The 23,852-nt window shown below is 40.5% G+C and overlaps 1 protein-coding gene across 2 annotated transcripts; it reads left to right on the top strand.

The window, feature by feature from the left end:
* Window positions 1-347: 347 nt before the first annotated feature.
* On the top strand, window positions 348-23,852 carry REST (RE1 silencing transcription factor). Of its 2 annotated transcripts, none has more exons than XM_083357170.1 (4): window positions 348-490; window positions 3,930-4,846; window positions 10,881-10,964; window positions 17,127-23,852. In XM_083357170.1, exons 2-4 carry the CDS (start codon window positions 3,940-3,942, stop codon window positions 18,809-18,811), a joined length of 2,676 nt encoding a protein of 891 aa, XP_083213296.1. In that variant the 5' UTR covers window positions 348-490; window positions 3,930-3,939; the 3' UTR covers window positions 18,812-23,852. The 2 variants fall into 2 exon arrangements, with proteins under 2 accessions (XP_083213296.1, XP_083213295.1); XM_083357169.1 differs by lacking the exon at window positions 348-490 and adding an exon at window positions 860-1,075.

The following is a 23,852-nucleotide window of genomic DNA, read 5'->3' as shown; positions in this document are numbered from 1 at the left end:
TTAAGACGGCATATCTTTGCTTTTCATCAAGCTACTTCTCCACACAACCCCCTCTTTTTTGTGTGTGTGTGTGTGTGTGTGTGTGTGTTTTTAGACTACCCCTCTTCCGCTACCACCAGCCAGGGCCGCAAAAAGAGAAAAAGAAAGGACCACTAAAAACATGGCTGCGTGCGCACGACCCAAGGCAGGTTTTCCCGAGGCTCACGAACCAGGCAGGCCAAAAAAAACCCTGACCTGGCGTGAGGGGGAGGGGCGGGTCAGGGCAGGGCAGTAATTGGATCGGGGTGAGGATGGGCGGGGCCCGCTGCTCCTCCAGGCGGCTGCCGTTGCAGGCGCGTGGTGAGCGCTGGAATGCGCGGCGCCGCTGCTCGCCTGCCTTGGCCCTCGCCCTCGCCCTCCCCACCGCCCAGCGGACGAGTCTCCTCGCCGGCCCTTGACTCCCGCCGGCCGCCCGAGGGGGCTTTCCCCGGGCGAGCGCGAAGAAGGGAAGGTGAGGAAGCCACGACCGGGGGCGGAGAGGGAAAGCGGGGGTGCGTGTTTGCGTGTGTTTGTGTGTGTGTGTGTGTGTCTGTGTGGGCTCTGTTGCGCTGGCGGTAAGAGGGACGCGGGAGCGAGCTTGTGGCGCTGTCCAGGGCTGATCTGGAGGAAGGCTGTTAGTGCCGCCGCTGCTGCTGCTGCTGCTGCTGCTGCGCATGGGACGGCGGCGGAGTGGGTGGAGTGAGCGGGTGGGGATAAGCCGAGCCCAGCAGGCGGGGAGGCCTGGCGAGCTACGGGGCCTCTCAGGAAGGAAGCCCCTGGAGGAGCCCCCGAGGAAAGGTCTCCCTCTTTGCCGGGGAGGCTTGCCACCCCGGCTCCCCCTCTCTCTTCCCCCCCCGGGGCCGTTATTTCCTTGCTGCAGAAAGAAGGGAAGGAAGTTTGGCGGGGAGGAGCCGCCTCGGGGTTTGTCGTCTCCCCGTGCTGAGAGTTGGCTGAGGAGGCCGCAGCGGCAGCAAGCAGCAGCAGCAACCCGCCCTGGCTGGGAGCTGGACAGCGATTTCTCGCCGTCCCCGCTTTCGGGGCCCCTTCGCCGTGAGTGGTAGGTTGAGGGTGGTGGTGGTGGTGGTGGTGGTGGTTGACCTTGGGGCTCGGCGTCCTGCACGGATGGAGAAGCCGAGAGGCGTTTTGGCACGGTCGCCCTGGCCGCCTCGGCCCCTCGGAGCAGCGAGTGGGCCTCGACCGTCTTCTTTTTTTTTTCTTTTCCCCGCCACGCTTTCCTTGGAAAGTGGAAGCCGCCGCTTTCCCACGAAGGCAGATCGTCTCTGCTCCGCTCCTTTCTCGTCTTCCGGAGCGAGGAGTGGGGGGAGCCCTCTTGATCTCCTCGACCCACGCCCTCCACCTCGTAGGTTGTGGGGGTGGGTGGGTGGGGGTCTGGAGGAAGAGTCGAGGAAGGTTCTGGGTTCAGGGTTAGGGGTTGAGTAGATGGTGCTCGGGATTTTTTTTTTAATTTTTTGGGGGTGGGTGGGGGTGGGTGGGGAAGCAACAAGGCAAGAGCTTCCATCGCCGATTCCCCCATTTTCTTAGGTCGGGAGCTGCTTTCAGGAGGGAAGGGAAAAGGTCCCACCCGCTTTCGCGGCCGCTTTGGGGGGGGAGGAAGGGCGGGCGAGCGAGAGAGAAAAACTTGGGCGAATCTTCTTCGTCTTCGGTGACTTTGCTGGGAGCCCGCTAGAAAGTTGTGTGGAGGAACTGGAACTTTGGGAGGAGGGTTTAAAGCAAAAAAAAAAAAGAAGAAGAAGAAGAAGAAGGAGAAAAAAAAGGAAAGGAAAAGCGGTAGATGATGATGCATCTACCGCGAGCGGAGGAGGCCTTGAGTTTGCTGAGTTTGAATCTCCTCTGGTGCAGGCAAGAGTTTTGCAAAGCGAGAACTGTGCTTTGTGCTCCTACTTGGTATTTGAGAAAATGGCCGAATGCCTATTTCTGGAATGCAACAGCCGCCACTGCCGATGGTTGGCTGGGCTGGCAATATACATACATTTAGTGAGGGGCTTTTTAAAGTGCAAACTTTTGGACCTTTATTGGTGTCCCCCTAACCTTCTGATTCGTTTATATATTTACAGGAAAAAAAACAACACATGGCGGGGCTTCAAATCAGTTCTATATAGAATCAGACTGAAGGCCCCAAAGGTTGATGCTCTAATTAATGAAAGATTCATTCTGTCTTTTGAAAACTTTAAAATTGAAATATAGTTTTCTTCCTCTGCTAAGAAGCAATGTCAGATATAGATCTGAGAATCACTGATCTTTTTATGTTTAGACCAGAGAAAGCAAGCATATGTAAATTAAAATCACCCCGTGCTATTAGTTTAATTTTAAGACTGAATAGCCCACCCAGCAGCCTTAGGAGTGGAGTAACAAGGGTCCATATATTTAACTAGAATTTTACCAAGTACATACTGATTTAAATTTTTGAAAATAAATTGAGCAAATACAATTATCAAATATTCTTACTGCCATGGATTCCTACATACTGTAATAGGAATATAGTAATGTAGTCTATAAACATTAGTTTTCAGTCATTTCATAATGGCTGTGCTCATATAACATGGTGCACAACAAGCTAATGTGGCACATTTTAAGTTAGTATTTTGTGCAAACTGCCTGAATTGTTTATTAATGGTTCAGTGAGTTGTCCAACCGCAGAAAATTAGATTAATTCCATAAAATGCTGTGCAAACATAGTCAATGGCTATGAAGTTTTGTTTTTGTTTTAGCTTAACCTAGCATGATATGCAGGAAAGGCCATTATGGTTTGTGCAACAAATATAGTTAAAAATTCTGGTTTAGCATATGTGAACTCTGTTTTTAAAAGTTGCATAGGGCCTTATTTCTAATTATATTGCTTAAAATCTAATTTCAGTCACAATATATAGTGCATAATAAATATATTTTTACACCTTAATACAGACCTTCTCAAATTTGTCCATGTGACTTGATAATTGTATTAGGTTATTAACTACAGTGAGTAAAATACAGAGCAGTTAAATTGCCTGATAGAAGCCTGTTAGAACTTCTGAACAGATATGATTCAAGATAAGTGAAGAAAAGTGGAGAATCTCTGGGATATCCTCTTTAACTGGTTCTTCTCTATGACCTTTATTAACCAGGTTTTTGGATTATTTATTCATTCTCTCCCAGCAGAAGTTTTTTGAAATTGTAGTTTGAGGTATTCCTATATATTTGAAATGTAGATACATCTGTGCAGGAACATGCATGCATTAGCTCAAGTGTCCTAGGTTTCTATTTAATGGAAATAGCCTTAATTTTGGATTAGATGTCATTGACAACCATACTGTGTTTTTATGTGCAAAAGAGGGCAGTAAATATACTATGGTTTATTAAATTTCATCTCAAAAATATAGTTTGTTAATTTACCAATTGTGACTTGGTTTAGTATTATATTTGAAGAGGAACACATGTTTTGTTTTTAGTTCCTGAGTCTTTATGAATTGTTTTATAAAAAGTTCTAGCCAAATTGCAAGGTGCAAGAAAATAGTAACTGAGAACTTGACACAAGATTAGTCAAACAATATATGTTTACTTTGCTAGTTTAAATGGATCTTGCTTCTGGCTTGTTCAGCCAATTGTGATTAAAGCAGTTTATTTGGTGCTGCAAATTAGATCTGTTTTAAGGAGTTAACGAATTACTCTATCTTACAAAAAAGGAGTGATCAACTTTGTGTGATCCTATATAATTTACTGAAAAAGATTATTTCAGTACTGTATGCAACTAATCAGCTTGACTAAGAGAAATTTAGTTTGATTTGCCAATAACATTGCAGTCTTAATTAAATTGTCCTTATTGTATTGCCTGAATTATTTTTTTTTTGCTTTGTAGAATTTATATAATTTCTCTATAAAAAATGAAATTTACTCAGATTTCTTTTCTTTAACAGAATTCTTGTTATGGCAATGCAAGTGTTGGGACAGTCTGGTGGCAGCAGCCTATTTTCTAGCAATACTAACCTTAGCATGGCACTGTCAAATGACATGTATGACTTTTCTGAACTTTCCAAAGCTGAACTGGCAGCACCTCAACTTATTATGCTGGCAAATGTGGCTCTGACAGGAGAAGTTAATGGCAACTGTTGTGATTATATGGTTGGTGAAGAAAGGCAAATGGCTGAACTGACAACGGTGGGTAACACCAATTTTTCAGACAGTGATGGAGAAGGAATAGATGATTCACAAGGAACAGAGAATGACCCTGAAGAAATAGAAGATATGGATATAGACCTTATCTCTCCTGAAGTTCATAATGCAGAAACAACTGGACTATCGGAGTCTACTGTTCCTCACTCTTGCAATCAAGAAAAAGTCTTTTCATTGGAAGCACCAGATGCTGCGGAGAGCATAGATGACAAATGTAAGGGTTTGAAGAACAAACCATTTCGTTGCAAGCCATGCCAGTATGAGGCAGAGTCTGAGAAAGAGTTTGTCCATCATATTCGGGTACACAGTGCCAAGAGATTCATTGTAGAAGAAAAAGCTGAGAAACATGGTCAGGTTAAAGAAACTGACTCTAGCACTACAGAGGAGGTTGATTTTTCTAAGGGGCCTATAAGATGTGATCGCTGTGGCTATAACACTAACAGGTATGATCATTATCTGGCTCACTTGAAGCACCACAACAAAGCAGGAGAAAATGAGAGAGTCTACAAATGCACTATCTGTACATATACAACAGTCAGTGAATATCATTGGAAAAAGCATCTAAGAAACCATTTTCCACGAAAAGTATATACATGCTCACAGTGCTCCTACTTTTCAGATCGGAAGAATAACTATGTGCAGCATATTCGAACTCATACAGGTATGTGTTACACTTCAGTTTTTAAATTTTTAAAGTCTGTTAATTGTAATGAGTTGGTGCCAAATTGGCTTGTATTTGTGCTTGTGCATCATAAAATAAATTTTAATGTAAAGGTTTAACATTTCGTTATTTGAAATGTGTGGTCAATTATGAACATATAGTGCAGGCATGTCAAACTCGCAACGTCATGTGACGTTGTGTGATGTATTGCGACTTTTCCCCCATTGCGGGCAATGGGGAGGGCACGGTTTCATCGTGATGCATCCAGCCCGCTGGTCGTCAGTTTGACATGCCTGATATAGTAGTTCTTGCTGATATGTTGTTAATGAATAAAAATAATAAAGCAATTGAATAGATTGCAATATTCGCTCCATCAAACTGACAGCACTCCAGATCGCTTTATAGATTGAACCTTTTGGAGCAGATTCGAAGGTGATCGATGGGAAAAGGAGTATCCTATTGTGAATAGAAGAGATTCCACTGCATAATGTAGGGAAAATAAAATTGTGCGCCTATCAGGAATACTGTGTTCCTACTGAAATTTATATAATACATTTCAGAACCACTTTGTTCTGGAACAGTCTTTCAATTTAATGCAGTATAACTATTCCAGAGCAGGCAATTTATATAATATTTATTGTTCATGCTCTAGTTTAGTACATTCTTAATGTAAAATGTTATTTTGGTTTCTAAATTAGAGGATATTTAGGATTGGACCAACTTAAGAAAAACATTTTCAACAGTTGTAAACTAAATGGGATGTTCTGAAAAATTAAAGTGGTAGTCATGGCAGTGTGATTGAAACCTTGCTTCCTTTTGTATATGTGTTTTCACATCCTTGTACAAATAGATGGAACTTTGGTTGCATTGCTGCTACTGTCATCTTGACATTTTGGACTACCTCCATGGATTCCACTATTGTAAACTTCCAGAAGTATTAAAATGAAAAAAGATGGATATATTGAATTAAGCTTTGAGCTGCTCCAGCAAATTATAATTGGTTTAGATTTAAGTTTAGGTATGTTAAGGTAAATTGCTTTGAAATAGGTCATTCTTTATTCCACTAACATTAGTAGCTTAGACACTAACATTATAAATATTTTTAAAATATTTCAAAAAAAGAAAAACATTTTGGCATTTAGTTAAAATGCAGAATTTTTGCCCTGGCATATTTTGAGGGATATAGGTGTGTGTGTGTATGTGTATGTAATATGTAATATAATAAAGATATATAGATATATATAAAACTGTTTTATCATAAAAAGTAAAATACAAAACAGATAAGCAAATAAAACAATCATACTAACAACAAAAAAGACAAAAAAGCGTAATCCAAATACCATATAACATAAATGTTATTTATATATATAATAAGATTATTTTAAAATTTAAAATTTTAAAACTTAAAAAATTAAAAATTTAGTCACAGTTTCCTTGCTCTCAATTGGGAATTCAAGATCACCAATGAATTTGAGTAATGGAGAGTTCAAGACAAATGAAAGGAATCATCATTTGCACACGGCACATAGTAAAATAATGCAATTTGCTACTACAGGATATGGTGATAACTATTGTTAGGGGCAGTTTTCATACTCCTTTCATACACGTCCATGTAGGTGTGTTAATAACCTTATGTCAAGATGTAGAAACCTTATGAGGATAATACGAAGTGAAGGACCCAACATTACATAATAGGTAATATTCAAAGAGCTGTTGAGACATCTAAATATCTCATTTTCTTTTTAGTTCTTTATTCCTATTGCAACAACTAGATCATTGTGGTTTTACAACTGTGGTACAATTATTGTTACCTAGCAAGTTAAATAAATATATAAGAGTCACGTATGAAAAAAAGGTAAATATAGTCAACTAGCTGCCATTAGTCATATTTAGAATCTTAAAAGGCAGCAAACACATTTATAAATAGTGCAAATTCTATGGTTAGTAGTTGTGATTTTAAAAATACATTCAGAAATCACTTCACCCTGGTATTGGTACCAGAAAAGTAAAAAATAGGGGTTTTTTGTCTAGAAATTTTGATTTTTGTTTACTAGGCTGAACTGGGTAGCTAACTTTGAATCTCATTTAAAGAAAATATTGAATAATATTGTTGCCATGAAAACTCTTACTTGTTGATTTCTGAGTATAAAAGACAGAGATTATTAGGCAAAGTATGCTTGAAATAGAGAAGGAACATGCTTCATGTTTTGGAGAATTTTAAAGTGATTTTGGATGCATTGTGCTAGTTTTAAAGAAATAATTGTCTTGGTTTTATGTAATGTGTGTGTGTCTGTGTGTGTGTATATATATATATATATATATATATATATATATATATATATATATATATATATATATATATATATATATATATATATATATATATATATATATATGGGACGCGGTGGCTCAGTGGGTTAGGACGCTGAGCTTGTCGATCAGAAGGTCGGCAGTTTGGCGGGTCGAATCCCGAGTGCCGCGTAACAGAGTGAGCGCCTGTTACTCGTCCCAGCTTCTGCCAACCTAGCAGTTCGAAAGCACGTAAAAATGCAAGTAGAAAAATTGGGACCACTGCGGTGGGAAGGTAACAGCATTCCGTGCGCCTTTGGTGTCTAGTCATGCCGGCCACATGACCACGGAGATGTCCTCGGACAAGCGCTGGCTCTTTGGCTTTTAAACGGAGATGAGCACCGGCCCCTAGAGTCGGAAACGACTAGCACCCATGTGCGGGGAAACCTTTACCTTTTTATATATATATATATATATATATATATATATATATATATATATATATATATATATATATATATATATATATATATATATGTACCTTGGTTTTTCGGGTTTTTCCCTGCGTAGAACTAAAGGTGTAGGCGCAACGTTTCGACGGAATCCCATCCGTCATCATCAGGCTTTAGCTTCCTTCTTCTGGGAGAAGCATGTGGCTGTTTGTTCCTCGTTTTTACGGGACATGAAATTTATTTTACGGGACATGAAATTGATTTTAAAAAAACCAAAACTATCGCCAAACTTGAACATTTTAACAACAGAATAATCAGAGAAGCCATTGAGATAGAAAAACGCCCCCACAGCATGAATAAACGAGATGATACCTCTCGTCTACCAGCCATTTGGAAACCCGCCTTGATTGACAGACGAGGCCCAACCACCAAGAATGATACCAGACCCAAACTCATGATAACATCACATGACATCACCACCACACAACCATTCAAAAAGCAAATCCGAACCCACAATGATAAAGACACACAACCACAAAACAGAAACCTAACTACAGCTGCAACATCAGCCACTTTAAACCCCTCCAAACCACACAATAAGCAAACTGACACCCACTATAAAAACATGGCACCACCACAAACACGAAGCCGAACAAAAGCAGCACAACTCACCAGCTCAGGTCTGGAGCTGGCAGCTGAGACCAGCCCATCCACTCAGAAAACCCCCCCCACCCAATCAGAACACACCCACCATTCAAAACACACTCCCACCCAATCAGAACACACTTGGTCCCCTACCCAATCAGAGCACACCTCCACAGAACACACCCCCTCTGGCAGTTTAAAAAAGAGGAACAAACAGCCACATGCTTCTCCCAGAAGAAGGAAGCTAAAGCCTGATGATGACGGATGGGATTCCGTCGAAACGTTGTGCCTACACCTTTAGTTCTACGCGGGGAAAAACCCGAAAAACCAAGGATCCACATACAGGCACCCGCGAAAACCTCAGAAAACATATATATGTGTGTATATATATATATATATATATATATATATATATATATATATATATATATATATATATATATATATGAGAGACATCTTTTATAGGAAAAATTGTCAGTAAAATATGATTTTTGATATACTAACTGTTGAGTAGGGTATAGTCTTGTTCAGGCTAATACATTCAGAAGTTCCAAAGTACTACTATACAAACTGTTTCAAGCAAATCCCATCACTAGAAGTGAGATTGAAGTTGGAAGAGAAACCCTAAACCAAATTACAAAGAACAGTAATAATCCTTTCTCTGTGCTGAAATGAAACTGATGAAAATTTATTTGAGCCAAAATATCTATGACATTAAGTACATGGCCTGGTCTTAAAAGCCTGATTTCAGAAATAGTCAAATATGGATCAGAATTCTACTTGAGTCAGGAGCACTTTTTGTGCTGTGCTGTGGGTAAAGATGAGGGTCCCTATCCCTCCGTTAGCATGAGAGAAATGCTCCCATTAAAGCAAATTGGAATCCCCATTTCCCATATAAATGGCAAGTATATGTTCATTGTTTGGAATCACAAAATGAAAACTTAAGTCCCTGTGTCTGCTGACTTGGGATTCATATCACAATTGGAAATTCCCCCCCAAAATGTTAGTATTCAAGAGCAAGCCATATGATTAGTGTTATGATGCAGTCTCAGAATAAATTTTTAAGTACAGGTAGTCCTCGAATTACAACAGTTCATTTAGTGACTGTTCGAAGTTACAATAGCAATGAAAAAGTGACTTTGATCATTTTTCACACTTACGACTGCTGCAGCATCTCCGTGGTGACATGATCAAAATTCAGGTGCTTGGTTTGACTTTTATTTACGATGGTGGGGTCATGTGATCACCTTTTGTGACCTAACAAGCAAAGTTAATGGGGAAGCTAGATTCACTTAATAATTGTGTTATTAGCTGCAATGATTCACTTAATAACTGTGGCAAGAAAGATTGAGGCAAAACTCAACCAATTTCTAACTTAGCAACAGGGATTATATTGGGCTCAACTGTAGTCATAAGTCAAGGACTGCTTGTACCTGTTGGGCATTTTGTAGGGCTATTTTATTTAATGCTACAGAGTAAACCAGTAGGTAGAGTACATCTGAAGTACGTTAGAAGAAGTATGGGGAAAGAATAAAATTGCAGTCTTCTTCAAAAATGAACTTTGAATGTAATGTGTCATTTAAATTATTGATAAATAATTTAAACATTCTAAATAAAAATGCAAATTTAAAACCTTTTTTAGATAACTTTACTCAAATTGCTTATTCTTTTAATTCATATCAAAACAAGCCACATTTAGTCCCAAGCATATTCTTCACCTCCTGCTTTTGATATAATCCCTCTCTTTCTCTCCCTTTATACGTGTGTGTGTTTGTATATGTATATGCATATATACTTAATGATATAAACTAGATTTATACATTTATCTGGATTTTACCTTTAGTTATAACTTGAGATATAAGTTAACATCTTTAATTCAATTGATGTAAAGCTTTGCTTTTCATTCTTCACTGGTTTTATGATTGTATTTGTTCATTGAAGAAAAAAAATGGTTGCTTTATAGTTTGAGGTAAATGGAATGTGTTCAGCATACAGAGTCGTGAAAATATTATCATTTCTTATGAGTCACTCCTTTATACTTCAAATCTTAGAAGCCACCCACTCCCTGTTTCTATCAAGTCCTCTGGTATTCCTCTCATTTGCAATAAGAGTTTAGAAGAAATAAGAAACAACGGGAAAGCCTCCTGCTCCTATTTTACTGGGAAGGAAGAGTTTTGTTTGATATAGGAACTTATGACCCTTAACTCTTTTCCCCAGTTTTAAATCAGGAGGACAGGGCAATCTACCAGTGGTGCAGTGATTCTCAACCTCATTCTAAAATTAGGAAAGGAGGAGTGGTGATTATTAGCTAGTCATGTGGTGGCTGTGAAAACTATAATGTGTAGGTGGGAGGAAGGGCAGTTAGAAGCTTCTGGGGTGAGAGCATTTTCTAACAGCCGGGCTAAAGCTGAGTTTTCCAATTGCAAAACATGGTATTTCTTTTGTATTCCTGGTAACAGCGATGTTTGCAAAGCAAGAGAATTACTTTTTAAGGTGAAATATGGCAGCTTGTGATAGGATCATTTATGTTTGAAGTATTTGCCAGCTACCTTGGTCTCTGGGAAAATAATTATGACCCAGTACAGTAATTTAATTTTCTATGACAACGTATTTTATACTTGACTTAATTTAATGCTCTGTTTTCACAGGCGAACGTCCCTATCGATGTTCCATGTGCCCTTATTCAAGTTCTCAGAAGACTCATTTAACGAGACATATGCGTACTCATTCAGGTTGGTAAAATGGCAGTTCAAAAGAGTTATGATGGTATTTTAGTCACATGCAGGTTGCAGGCAGTATTTCACAGAGTTTTCCATCTTAAATATTAAGTGCTGAAAGCTAGCAACGCAGGGCTGTATGAGCTAAGAAAAAAGCAAAACAAAAAGCAGGCTGTTATTTTGTAGTGCTGATCTGTTAAGTATTACATATGTTTGTTGATGCTCAGACTAAGCCTTATTAGGAAGATGAATATTGATTCTTGATTAGAGGCAAAATTCAATCTGGATTATTCTTATTTTCTCAAATCCTGTAGAAAATTATATTCACTATTTTAGGATCTATTCAGTTTTGTATATTTTATGCATCAGAATGTACGATGTGCTTTCTAAAGTGGGAGGGCGATAGACATATTTTGTGCCTACATCTGTTTTTGAGTCTTCTTCTTCTTGAAGATGCTTTCCTCTAATTTCCAAACTTTTTTTAGGAATTTTTATGCTGTTTTTATTTTTAGAAATGTGGTAAATGTTCAAAATGCTTATTTGTCTTAGATTACTTTAATTGGTTAAAGTAAGGGGTAGCAACTTGTCAGGTCTCTGGTCCTTCCAAAGCTCACTTGAAATCTTAAAGGCTTGCCAAAGCTTGTGAATTGTTAGTGACGTTGAGAAATTAATTCTCTTTTAATTCAGTTCAGGTTTTGGGAAGCCATGGTTATCATGTGGATTGTTGGAAGGTCTGACATTTGGGGGTACCATGTTGTTGATCTTATCTAAAATTACACATTGCAGTATTATATATCATATCATGTATGAATTGATTATCCTGTAAAATAGTGCGTTATTGAAAAGGTCTTCTGAGGGAAAAAAACTTCTTGAAAGAGTATAAAAGTAACAGTTACTGATGCAGCAGCAGCAGCAGCCTGGCCCTTCGATTCTTTGTTGACCCACATAGCCTTTGTTTTTGGTCTTACTGGCTCTTTAACAGCCGCAGTTTGCTTTTTAGAGTAGGAAGCCAATCCATTATGGGGATATAGAGATGCTGTGCTATACAGAATTGAGTGGATGGCATATAGCATGCTATCAGAGATATGTGTAGTAGCAATGCAGTGCACAAAGACTAAGACCCTTTTTCTATTTTGGCACTGTACAAGAGAGTTGGTAATCTCTACTACCTGGTACTCAGTGTAATCCACAACTCACTAGGTCAGGGCTTTTCAACCTTTTCACCCATTGTACCACTTTTAGGATAAGGCAATGTGTGAGTACCACCAGTCGCCCAACAAGGTGTCAAAAGCTTGCCCTCCCCCCCCAAAAAGGAAAAAAATGATAAAGTACAGGTAGTCCTCGACTTACAACAATTCGCTTAGTGACCGAAGTTACGACAGCACTGAAAAAGTGACTCATGACCCTTTTTCACACTTATGACTGTTGCAGCATCCCCAGGGTCATGTAATTTACATTCAGATGCTTGGCAACTGATTCATACTTATGACGGTCACAGGGTCACGTGATCACTTTTTGCAACTTTTGACAAGCGAAGTTAATGGGTGTGGGGGGAGCTCTTCACTCAAGATTGTAGGGTGCCTGTGTGTGGGGGGGAATCCATGGGTCTCTGGTGGAGGGGGAGTGGGACTGGGGTGGGTGCCCTCCTTCCTCCCTCTCTCCCATTGTCCCTTCCTTCTTTCCTTCCTTTCTTTCCTCCTCCTTTGCCTCTTCCCTCCCTCCCTTACATTGTCCAGCGCTACGCCACCCAGACCCCAGCCTGTAAAAAATCACGGACTCTGCCTCCAGCTGCAGCTCCTCCTCCAATTGGTCCTGCTTTCCCTGCGCAGACCAAACGGGAGATCCGCTCCAGGTTTTCCAGCCTGCCCGCTCAGTTCCCGAATCAGATGCGTCCTTAGGGCCAAGCTAAGGCGCTGCTCTGGCTGCTGCGTTCCCCGCCTGCCTTTCAAGTTGAGATAGACTGCAGCTGCTCTTCAACTTTAGAAGGAAAGACGCCCAGACCCCAGCCTGTAAAAAATCACGGACTCTGCCTCCAGCTGCAGCTTCTCCTCCAATTGGTCCCGCTTTCCCTGCGCAGACCAAACGGGAGATCCACTCCAGGTTTTCCAGCCTGCCCGCTCAGTTCCCGAATCAGATGCGTCCTTAGGGCTAAGCTAACGGCTGCTCTGGCTGCTGCTGCTGCGTTCCCCGCTTGCCTTTCAAGTTGGGATAGACTGCAGCTGCTCTTCAACTTTAGAAGGAAAGACGCCCAGACCCCAGCCTGTAAAAAATCACGGACTCTGCCTCCGGCTGCAGCTTCTCCTCCAATTGGTCCCGCTTTCCCTGTGCAGACCAAACGGGAGATCCGCTCCAGGTTTTTGAGCCAGCCCGCCCGCCCGGTTCCCGAGTCAAATGCGTCCTTAGAGCTAAGGGGCTGCTCTGGCTGCTGCATTCCCTGCCTGCCTTTCAAGTTGGGGTAGACTGTAGCTGCTCTTCAGCTTTGGAAGGAAAGACACTGGAGATGCCTTTGGGAGACGTTGGAGAGGCGGCTTTGCCATCTCAAGGTCCCTCTTGCTGGGCACAGTACTGGCTGTCTCCCCTGCCTGCTCTCTCTGGCCAGGAATCCTTCTGACTGGCTGCTGGGAATACGCACGGCAGAGGTGCTGCTCAGGCCAGAGAGGAGGCCAGGCAGATTGCAGGCACTGGCCGCGGTGCTGGCGTGGAGGGCGCTCACATGTGCGATCACCCTCCGGCCCCGAGCAACGCCTCTGCTGTGCGCATCTGTCCCACTTGCATGTGCGTTTGCCCTCTGCGTCAGGGCCACTGCCAGTGCCCACAATCTGCCTGGCCTCCCTTCCCTTCCCTTCCTTCCCTCTTAGTCCCTTCCTTCCTTCCTTCCTTCCTTCCTTCCTTCCTTCCTTCCTTCCTTCCTTCCTTCCTTCCTTCCTTCCTTCCCATTGTTCCTACCTTTCTTTTCTTCCCTCCTTTCTTCCCTCCCTCTTTTGCGAGAGGCCAAGCGGGAATGAAGCAGCCCTCTGCGCTGCCGATAGTGCCGGTGTCGCCTGGGCTCCTGTCCAGCTCACTTGCTTGCGAGGAAGGCCTCCGTTACTGGAAAGAGGCTCAAGAAGAAAAGGGGAAGCTGGGGATGCCTCAAACTATCTCATGCTCAACTGCCCACTTACTGGAGCTGCGCGCCAGGATCAAAACAACCACAACACGTAATGGGAGGCGGCAACCATGATGAGGCCACTCGGAAGTGTTTTTGTCTCTCCCACCATAACCGCCCCTCCTGTCTCTCTCACCCGCCCCCATTGCAAAATAACCCTCCCCTCTGCGGTGGCTCCTGCAGCCTATCGGAGAGCAAGAGCCACGACAGCACGCGCTCCCGCTCAGTGCAAGAGTTTAATGCCATCACCCAATTACAAGCTGCTTCTGTACTTCAACTCCCAGAATTCCTCAGTCAGACACGCTGCCCTGGGGATCGGTCTGGAGGCGCAGAGGGGAGGGGAGTGGCCGAGGGCAAGCACTGGGAGCCGAAGTTGAAGGCTGAAACGCCTTCAGTTGTAACTTCTCGCATGTGTTTGTGTGTGTGTGAGTAGGGATCAATGCTGCTTTCCAGGTGATAAGTGATTCTTCGGGGCTCAGCAGATGCGCCGGGATCAATGCTGCTTTCCAGGTGATTGCGGTTTATTCGGGGCTCAGCAGAAGCACCAGGATCAGTGCCGAGCTCCAGCCCTGGCAGCCCCGAAGAAGCACCGATCAGCTGCAAAGCAGTGCTGATTCCAGTGCTTGAGCCCTGGCAACCCCGGCGCCAGGCCGCCACTTCCCTCCCAGCCTCCTCACCGGCCGGGGCTGCTGCCAGGAAGCCATCAACCTGCTGGGAGCTCTCTGTGGACTGGAGCCCATTGATGGAGGTCTGGGCCGGCTGTACGTGCCGATCAGCTGGCGACTTCGTACAGCCGGCCCTGGGGAGGGCAGGGCCTCACTCTGCACCTGCGCTCTTCGCGCGGTCTAGGGTTCCTGCAGGCCGTTACCAAGCAGCATTTTTTCTGCAACCAAGTGAGCTGGGAAGGAGCAGAGGGGGGGTGAGGAGTGGAGGGGGGAGGGGGGAGGAAGGCGATGCCACGTACCACCAGCCTGGTGCTTGCATACCACCAGTGGTACGCGTACCACCGGTTGAAAAGCCCTGCACTAGGTAATATTGCAACCCTGCTTCACCATTGCCTTCTTGCATATCTTCCAAAGCTTAAGATTAAATGCAAAAAATGCTCATGAGCCTGGATCAATGAAGCCCTGAGTAGAGCTTCCTTAGTTAGAACACTAGTTTTAGGGGTTAGGAAGGAAACCAATTTGAAGCCTGTGAGCAATATTTTTAAACTCTTATTGCTTGGTCCATAGGATGTTTTTTGAACTTTGATGTGTTTGTACTTGTACGCGTTTTCTTTTGGGTTGTCTGTGTCATTCAGCTAAACATATAACAGTACTGATAGCTGAAATCTATGCCCAAAGTTAGGGCCAGTGTAGCACTTCCGCAGCCATGTGATGAAAATTCGAGCACTCAGCAGCCTGCCCCTACTTATGACTACAGAAGTGCTTCAACTTCCCCCATCATCTTCCCCATCTATGCTCTTCTATCCCTCTACATTCTGTGGCTCCCTTTGCCCAAGCTAACCTTTGCCATTTTCTTGCTTCTGCTGTTGACCAAGCATGTCCTTGTGAGGCAGCTGCTGACTGCACCAGGCCTTCCCGATGCCGTGTGTGGTCTTCTCCAAATCACGTGAGGCCTAGTGAGGTTTTGAAGCCTGCCAAAGGCGAGAAGGCCACCCGTAAGCTGGCAAGGCTGCAGTGCTGTTTGGAGAATTGTGCAGATGGCCTTGGAAGAAGGCCTACCGTGGCCAGCAGCAAATGGCCAGGCTTGGACTTGCCTTGCTAGCAATAGGACAAAGAAGACAATGAAGGGCAGTTTGTAGGGTGGAATAGAGGGCAGTGAAGGTCTTCTGGAGGCGGGGGAGGGCAGCTGCTTTGCTCTTCCCTGTTGGAGCTTCCTGGGGATTTGATGTTTCCCTGGGTGTTCAATGCTTTCTGAATATTGGGTGTTTTGCACTCTGCTGTGGACACTTCCTGGGCATTTTGCACTTCTCAGGATGTGGCGCCAAGCTGGGGTGATTAAGACTTCCGGGGTGGCTGTGGCTTCCTTCCCTAGCTTCCCTGTACTTGCACTGCACTATAACACCCTCCCCCAGTTGCACACAGCCTGTCCTGGGCCTCCCTCCCACCGCCTCCCCAAATCCCCTGAAGTGCCCCCCCAGTCTACTTAGGACTCCCTCTGCTTAACAACCAGTGATTCTCGTTTAATAATGGCATGTGACATCTCATTTTATGACTTCACTTAGCATCATAAATTCCAGTCCAGTTGTGGTCGTAACTATGGACTGCTACTTGTAGCAGTTTATTGTAAACATTCCTTATTGTTCCTTCAATTTGATTTGTTCAAACGTGAATGTTGTTGTGTATTTGGGAGAATAGCACCAGAAGAGTGATATAAGCATGCTTGAGGGAAACACCATTTTTATAAATACAATACACAAACAAACCCCCAAATCATTTATCCTATTCAGTTTGCTCAACTACATAATTTTCCAAACATTTTGTAACAATACGAAAGTTAAATTGCAGCAGCAAAAATCAATATGTTTAACATTCCTTTTTATTGTCAGCTTATCCATCATTTTTGCTCAGAATATTAAAGTAAAATACACTGATTATCCAAATGGTTTGATTTACATTCAAAATATTACAATATTATGCTGCCAGTAGTGGGTTGGGGGAACTGTTTTTCCTTCATGAGAGTATATTCTCTTTGGGGATATGTACAATAATTTTGTAAGATATTCATCTATAATTTCCATTTTTCTACATTGCCTTCAATGGACCAGTTTGGTTTGGATTCCAAATGCTAATAATACTGTAGAGTGATCTTCCGGTATGTATATAACATAGATGGAATGTCTAATGATTTCTTGCATGTTTGTTTTCTTTCTTGTATTTTGTTGCTTTTTTGTGAACATGTTAAGTGGAAAATCAAATTATTCTTGTGCAAGAAGTTCAATGGCATGATGAACTGTATAAATCTGTAGCTGTACATAATATGTGATTTGTAATGTAATTTAGTTAGTAATTGCTTCTTCCTTGCTTTAGGTGAGAAACCATTCAAATGTGAACAGTGCAGCTATGTGGCATCAAACCAGCATGAAGTGACTCGACATGCAAGGCAGGTTCATGATGGACCCAAACCATTGGCTTGTCCCCACTGTGATTACAAAACAGCCGACAGAAGCAATTTCAAGAAGCACGTTGAACTCCATGTTAGCCCTCGTCAGTTCCTTTGCCCGGTTTGCGAATATGCTGCATCCAAGAAATGTAACTTGCAGTATCACATCAAATCCAGACATCCAGATTGCTGTGATATCACAATGGATGTCTCAAAAGTAAGATTAAGAACTAAAAAGAATGAGGTTAATACTTCTGAGAACATCAACACCGAGAGTAAAGTAGAACAAGAACAAACACAGAAAGAGTTGTCTGAAAAGAAAAATGAGAGGGTTGTCAAGGAGGAGAAGAAGGAGAGTTTGTCAAAAGATAAGAAACCAACTAGCAGTGCGAGTGTAGGCCAGATCACAACCAGAAGCCGCAAAATAGTCGACGAAAGGAAAGAAGAAAATGTGAAAATTGAAAAAGCTAATAAAACTAAGAAGGCAAAAAGGAAAGCAGAGAATAGCTCTATTTCATCAACAAAAGATTTATCAACAGAGATTGACGTAATAGTGAGAAAGAAAAAGAAAAGCGAAAAACTACGACCTAAGAGTCAGGGTGAAAGTAAATTGGAGGTGACCAAAAAGCCAAACGCTTGCCTTAAAAAAAACAAGAAAAGGAAATATTTGAAGAATAAAGCTGCTAAGAACAATAACATTTCTGACAGCAAAAAGATCGCAGATGAAGCTTCTGTTCCTAAAGAATGTTTTCTTACCCATGAAAGACAAAGGAAGACATCTGATACTTCTTCCAGTGAGCAGGAACCTGTGCTTCTCATTGATGGAGAGAAACAATTTGCACCTGAAAATAATGTACATCAAGAGCTACCTGAACAGCATGTAGACACAAATATCCCAGTAGAGATGAAAAACCAAGAAATACTTACAGAACAAGAGGAGATTGCAAAAGCTGTTTCAGAGAATAATACTGAAACAGGACTGGCAGTTACGCCTTTGACCAGCTCTGTGGATTCAAATACCACCATAGAAAAAGAAGCAAAGGACATTTTACCAGATTTATGCCAAGATATTCAGATGACACAAACCTGTGAGATGGAAAGTGTGACTGATCCAGATTTAGTACAAGAAATACGGTCAGTGCAAACCTGTGACAAAGAGATAATGAATAAAGCACATCAAGAAGATGTTTGTTCTACAAAACAGTTACAGGCTGAAGACCCCGCAGGAGCTCAAGCTCACCAAAAACCAGAAAAACTTGAACAAAATACCGGAGCAGATTTGGCTTCATCATCACCACCAAGTGGCACAATAGTGAATGAAAATCAGGATGTGGAAGAGGATGAAGGTATCCATAGTCATGATGGCAGCGATATAAGTGACAACATATCAGAAGGCAGTGATGATTCTGGATTAAATGGTGCTCGGACGGGCCAAGAAAAAACAGGTCAGAAATCATCCCAAGAAGTAGCGGAGGCTAAAGCTACGAAGGAGAACTATGTGTGTATATTTTGTGACCGATCATTTAAAAAAAAGGGTGAATACAGTAAGCATCTGAACCGACATTTGGTAAATGTATACTATCTTGAGAAGGCAACAAAGGAGCAAGATTAACCAAACAGTTTAATGACAATTTATTCCTTTTTTTGTAAAATCTTCTAGAGCTTAGGTACAGTTCTTGTAGAATCTTTGCTTAAGCTCAGTTTGCTATTACTATTAAGTTGGTTGGTTATTTTCCCCGACCTTTGAAGAAATGTTGAACTAATTAACTATTTGTTTCTCTTTGATTAGAGAAGGCAAATAGGTATGAAATGTTGTGGCTTACAAAGCTGACAAAAGTCCTTGGGATACAGCCCTTGAATCACTTATGTGTTTCTGTTGACTTGCAACAGATATATATGTACAACTTCATAGGTTTAGGAATGGACAGCCCAGGGCAACGTTCATGGGAGTTGCTCCTGTACAAGCTCTTTAGGAATGAGCTGAAAATGCATAGAAGTATGCAAAACCAGGCTCATGTTCTTGCAGAGGTCTGTTTATTTCCATGGAGCTTGAATTGTAGATGGTACCAGTTGATGAAGCCCCAAGTCTGTGCCTGTCCATTTAATACATTGCAAGGAGAAGGTTTAACCTGAAAAAGTCTCAGGTATATTCTGCTCCTCTCTTCCCTTAATAATTGGAGAAAGTAAAATATCCAGAGTTTACTTCAACGTGCCATATTTTTGATCACCCACTAGAACTCCTCCTTGAGTCTCATTTATGCACGCTTACCACAGTATGGAATTATTTTATTGTCATGCAGTTCTGTGCCATTGCAATAGGTGAACACCAGAACTATATGGATAAGAACAATTGTTTTGAGTACATCCGATGTGTTCAAATGTGCCCATACGTTTCTGATGATCAGAATACTTGCCAGTCCACAAATGGGGATGTTCTAGATATAGATTATATGATCAGGGAATACCAATTTTAATACATTAACAGCTTATTCCATGTAGAACCTCTTCCTTAAAAGATGAGCATGAATTCTGGATACATAATCCTGAGGTTGCTTATTCATGGTTAATAACTCCTTGAAAATTTGCCAAGTACAGAGGCCATCTTTGCTAACAAAGTTGTTATATAAATGGAATCTTAGAAATAAATATATAACGTTGATGCTCCTAATAGAATCTGTTTTGGTTCTTGTTTATCTTAATGTATTGGTAGGGTGAGTGCTTAAAAAACTCAACTGTACAAGAAACACGGCTAATTTTGTAAAAAAAAAAGCACTTTTGGGGAAAAGAGGTTCATTAGCGGTAAAAAAAAATTCATGAACGTATTTTTAATTTGCATATACATTTCAGGTCCCCCAATCATGATCAGCAAGCCAAAATCTTGAAGTTCTTTCCATCTATTGATTGGTGAATCCATAATTTGGTAAATACTTCTTTAAAACAAGGTCATTTCCTGTTGTGCTTTAAGACAAGAAAAATGTTGCACATAATTGTTTTTATTTTTACCTATGCAGTTTAAATCTTTAGGAGTTTAGTGTTTTTGTTGTATATGTACATTTTATATATGCATGTTTAGTTTTGTTAAACCAGTTTCTTCCCTTAAGGTTGACACTTTCAGGTTTGTTGCTTATCATGGCCAGTATTCTCTGCTTCTTTTGACTGTAACTTTCTGATTCTATATTGGTTTTGACGGGTTTTTTTAAGAAAGGTAACAGGCCTATAAAATTGCTTTAATACTTTTAATAAATCATTTTGGACAAATATTTCTGTATATTTCTGATTTAACTATGTTAGAGTTGTACAAATAAGTCACATTAGCTTCAATAGAACTGCACCATGTCTTTGTAGGGGTTCTCTCTAATGAAAATTGTGAACTTATCCTTCCCTTGAGAAGGCTATTTAAACTTAAATCTCTATATAAGCTTACATTTAAAGAGCTTTCTTCATTAGAAGACTTATGGACCCAGCCCAATTGTTATTTGTATATATTCTGTTTTAATACAAATAATACTTCTGCTTTTTTGCATTATAAATATTTTTGCCATGCTCCTGCTGGGGAAAAAATAAAATAAATACAATATACATTGGGATTTTTCTGTCACCCATTTCTTTTAGAGGGACTTATGTGAAATTAAAAGTATTAATAGAAGTACTTACTTGGTTTTAAGACATTGCTAGCATTATAAATGAAATATCCATTGTAACGAATAATTAACACAAAAATAAAAGGCTTGGACCATAGCTTATATTGCATTATGCTTTTCCCCAACGTGCATTTATTTCAGTGAGTGGTAATTATACTCTGTTATGTGAAATTGCCTTGATAGAATGAAATCGCTCATTTCAAAGTCCATTAATAATAAAAATCCTGGTAAGCAACAAACCTTGAAAATGTCAGTTGTACAAAATTCCATTTGCATTAAATCAAGTTCTAATCACCCATTGATCCTTTTTTTATAATTCACATAAAGAAAAATTGAAATGATCAGATATCTGAAGAATAAATGTTCAGGCACAGGGAGAGAAGCACAACTTTATTTTAAAGACTTTATTAACAGGTAAGATTTGCTTGAATGTTTTGAACACAATGAAAAGCTACAGATAGCAAAACTGAGCATGCAACCTTTCATTCTTGTTCATTTTCAAATAATTTTTCTTTTTGTAAATTTATAGATATAAGTGTGCTTTTCCAATACAGCAAATTAGCAGATATGAAAACTTGCATTGTCAAAGTCCACAATCTGCTCCGAAGCCCCATTGTTGTGTTCTTGAATTGTTTTGGCTCATGTCTTACTGTGTGTGGATGAGAATCTCTTGATTGTATCTCTAGATAGCTAACGAGACTTATTTGCTGCTTCAAAAATATTGAAACAAACTACAATATTTAATTTTTTCCCTTGAAGAAAGCTGATCTTGCATTATAGTTTGGATTATATTTAATTTTTCCATATTCCCTTCTCTTTTTTCCTGGAAATGTTTATAGCTGTTTCAACATAATTAGGCTGAATTGAGAAACCTAACACTTTTGTATAGGTGTGGATGGCAGATTTGCAATAGAGGCCAAAGATCTGAGAGAGAAAAACCCTTTTGGGCAAAAACAAATTGTGTAATGTTAGTTATTTGTGTGTGGAAAACTATGTCAAAACTTACTTCGCTGTGACAATCATTGTCAACTGAGAATCAAGTTGCAACTATATTTATGTTGATCCATTAAACATTGCGGAAATGTCTTCCTAACCAGTTAGCTAAAGTAGCATTATTCACAGTTCTGTTGACGGATGTAAAATATTGTTGTTTTATATGAGGGTTGGACAGAGACTGGAAACTCCATTACTCTGGGGATTGTTTTTAATGTCTTCCTATTTTAAGAGAGATACTTCCATTTTGTAAGAGCCTTTGTGGCCTTGGCCTACATTTCTAGCAATTCTCTTAAACCAAGTTGGTTAGAGAAAAAAAGGCAGATATGTAGTAGTAATAGTGTTAATCACATCAGATAACTTGATGTTAAAATGATATATGACTTGAAATAGGTACTAGAAAATGATTAGAGATAAAGGTTTCACAGTAGAAGGGATTAGAAAATAGTGCCTGTATTCTTGAGCATGAGAATGCAAAGGAATGAAGTGTTAAAGAACAAATATGCCAGTGATATTATGATGTGTCTTGAGATTTATTGGCTTTATAACTATCATAAATCCCAATATATTATTACCTGTTGTCTGTTTAGAAAAAGACAGAATTACATGTTTTAAAATATACCAGTAAAAGATGGAATGTCACTCCTATCTTCATGTTAGATGTAGCTAATGGATGAATAAATTAGGAATAAAAGTATATATAACATAATATATGTTTGCTTAAGGTAGTTATTTCTTAAATTGAACATCATAAGAATTTGAATTTTTTCCCCAGCTTCTCCTATACTAAAAGAAGGCTTCTTTTAGCAGCAATGCATATTGCAACATCTCAACCTGACAAATATTTTAGTATGTCATGTTGAGCACTATAATTAATAGCACTGTTAGTGTTTGTGGATACAAATACTTAAATTAAATTCTACAAGTAAATTAGAGGATAATTAGGAACTTGCAATACAACTGAATATGCTGCTATCTGGAGCTTGATTTATACATAAGGCAGGAGTGGCAACCCTTTTTAGTCTGAGGACTGCAATTCATACCCGCAGCCAGCTGGAGAAAAAAGGATGCTTTCCAATGATTCGTAGGTGTCACTGGAATTAACATTATTTTTCAACCCACTTAAAGCCTTTTTGAGGAGATCTAAGAGAGAGAATGGGAGCAGGAGGCATCAGAGTGGCAAACTGCTCCAGTTTTCACCCTTATTTCCCATAGTGGTTTAAAAATGTGCTGCCATATTATGGCTGTGTGATTTGAAGCTGTTCTGGACTATTATAAAAAATACGAATGATCTGCCTCACAGAGGCCTCCTGTTTCTATTGCTATTCTAACTTTGGGCATGGGGGATGGGGAGAGGACACAAGTTTTAAAAAATTGCACTGCTGAAAAGTTGGCTATTCTCTGCTGAATTTCAGTGGTGCAATCTCAGGGTGCTAAAAGGCCACCTGTGACCTAGAACTTTCAATTCTTGTTATAGGCAAACTGACAGGTCAGTTTATGCACAGCATTAATGATTTCAGTATATAATATGTTTTGCTGATGAGTTGTAAAGAGAAGTTCATTTAAATTTATTGAATTTTCACTATGTAGCTAACATGCTGAGGTACAATATTGATATCCAAATAGGTTCAGGAATTGTTTCAATAAATATACAATTTTCCACCTCTAAAATTCAAATCACACTAGCTAAAGAACTTTTTGTAAGCTGGCACTGAAATGTTTTATGTTTGGTTGCACCGTGTTTGATGCTTTTGACAGTGCAATACTTGTATTATTCTCTCAATTTAAACCAAAGGTAATTTGTTCGTGCTTGCTATCTACTGTAGTGCATGAAGTGCTTTTATACAATTGTAATAGATGTAAAAACAGAACAGATCACATGTCCTGGGTTTTTTATTTACCTAAACTATGTACAAGTCTTTGTTCAAATAATAAAGTGTTAAACTAAATTGCATATTAACCCTTGAGTGTATTTTCCTAAGCATAGTTATAAGGCAATAAACTTTATTAAGGAATATG

The sequence above is a fragment of the Vipera ursinii genome (assembly GCF_947247035.1).
Source record: "Vipera ursinii genome assembly, chromosome: 2".
In the NCBI taxonomy this organism is placed as follows: domain Eukaryota; kingdom Metazoa; phylum Chordata; class Lepidosauria; order Squamata; family Viperidae; genus Vipera; species Vipera ursinii.
Note: the sequence above shows the minus strand (reverse complement) of the source record. Positions and strands in the feature narration are given on the sequence as shown.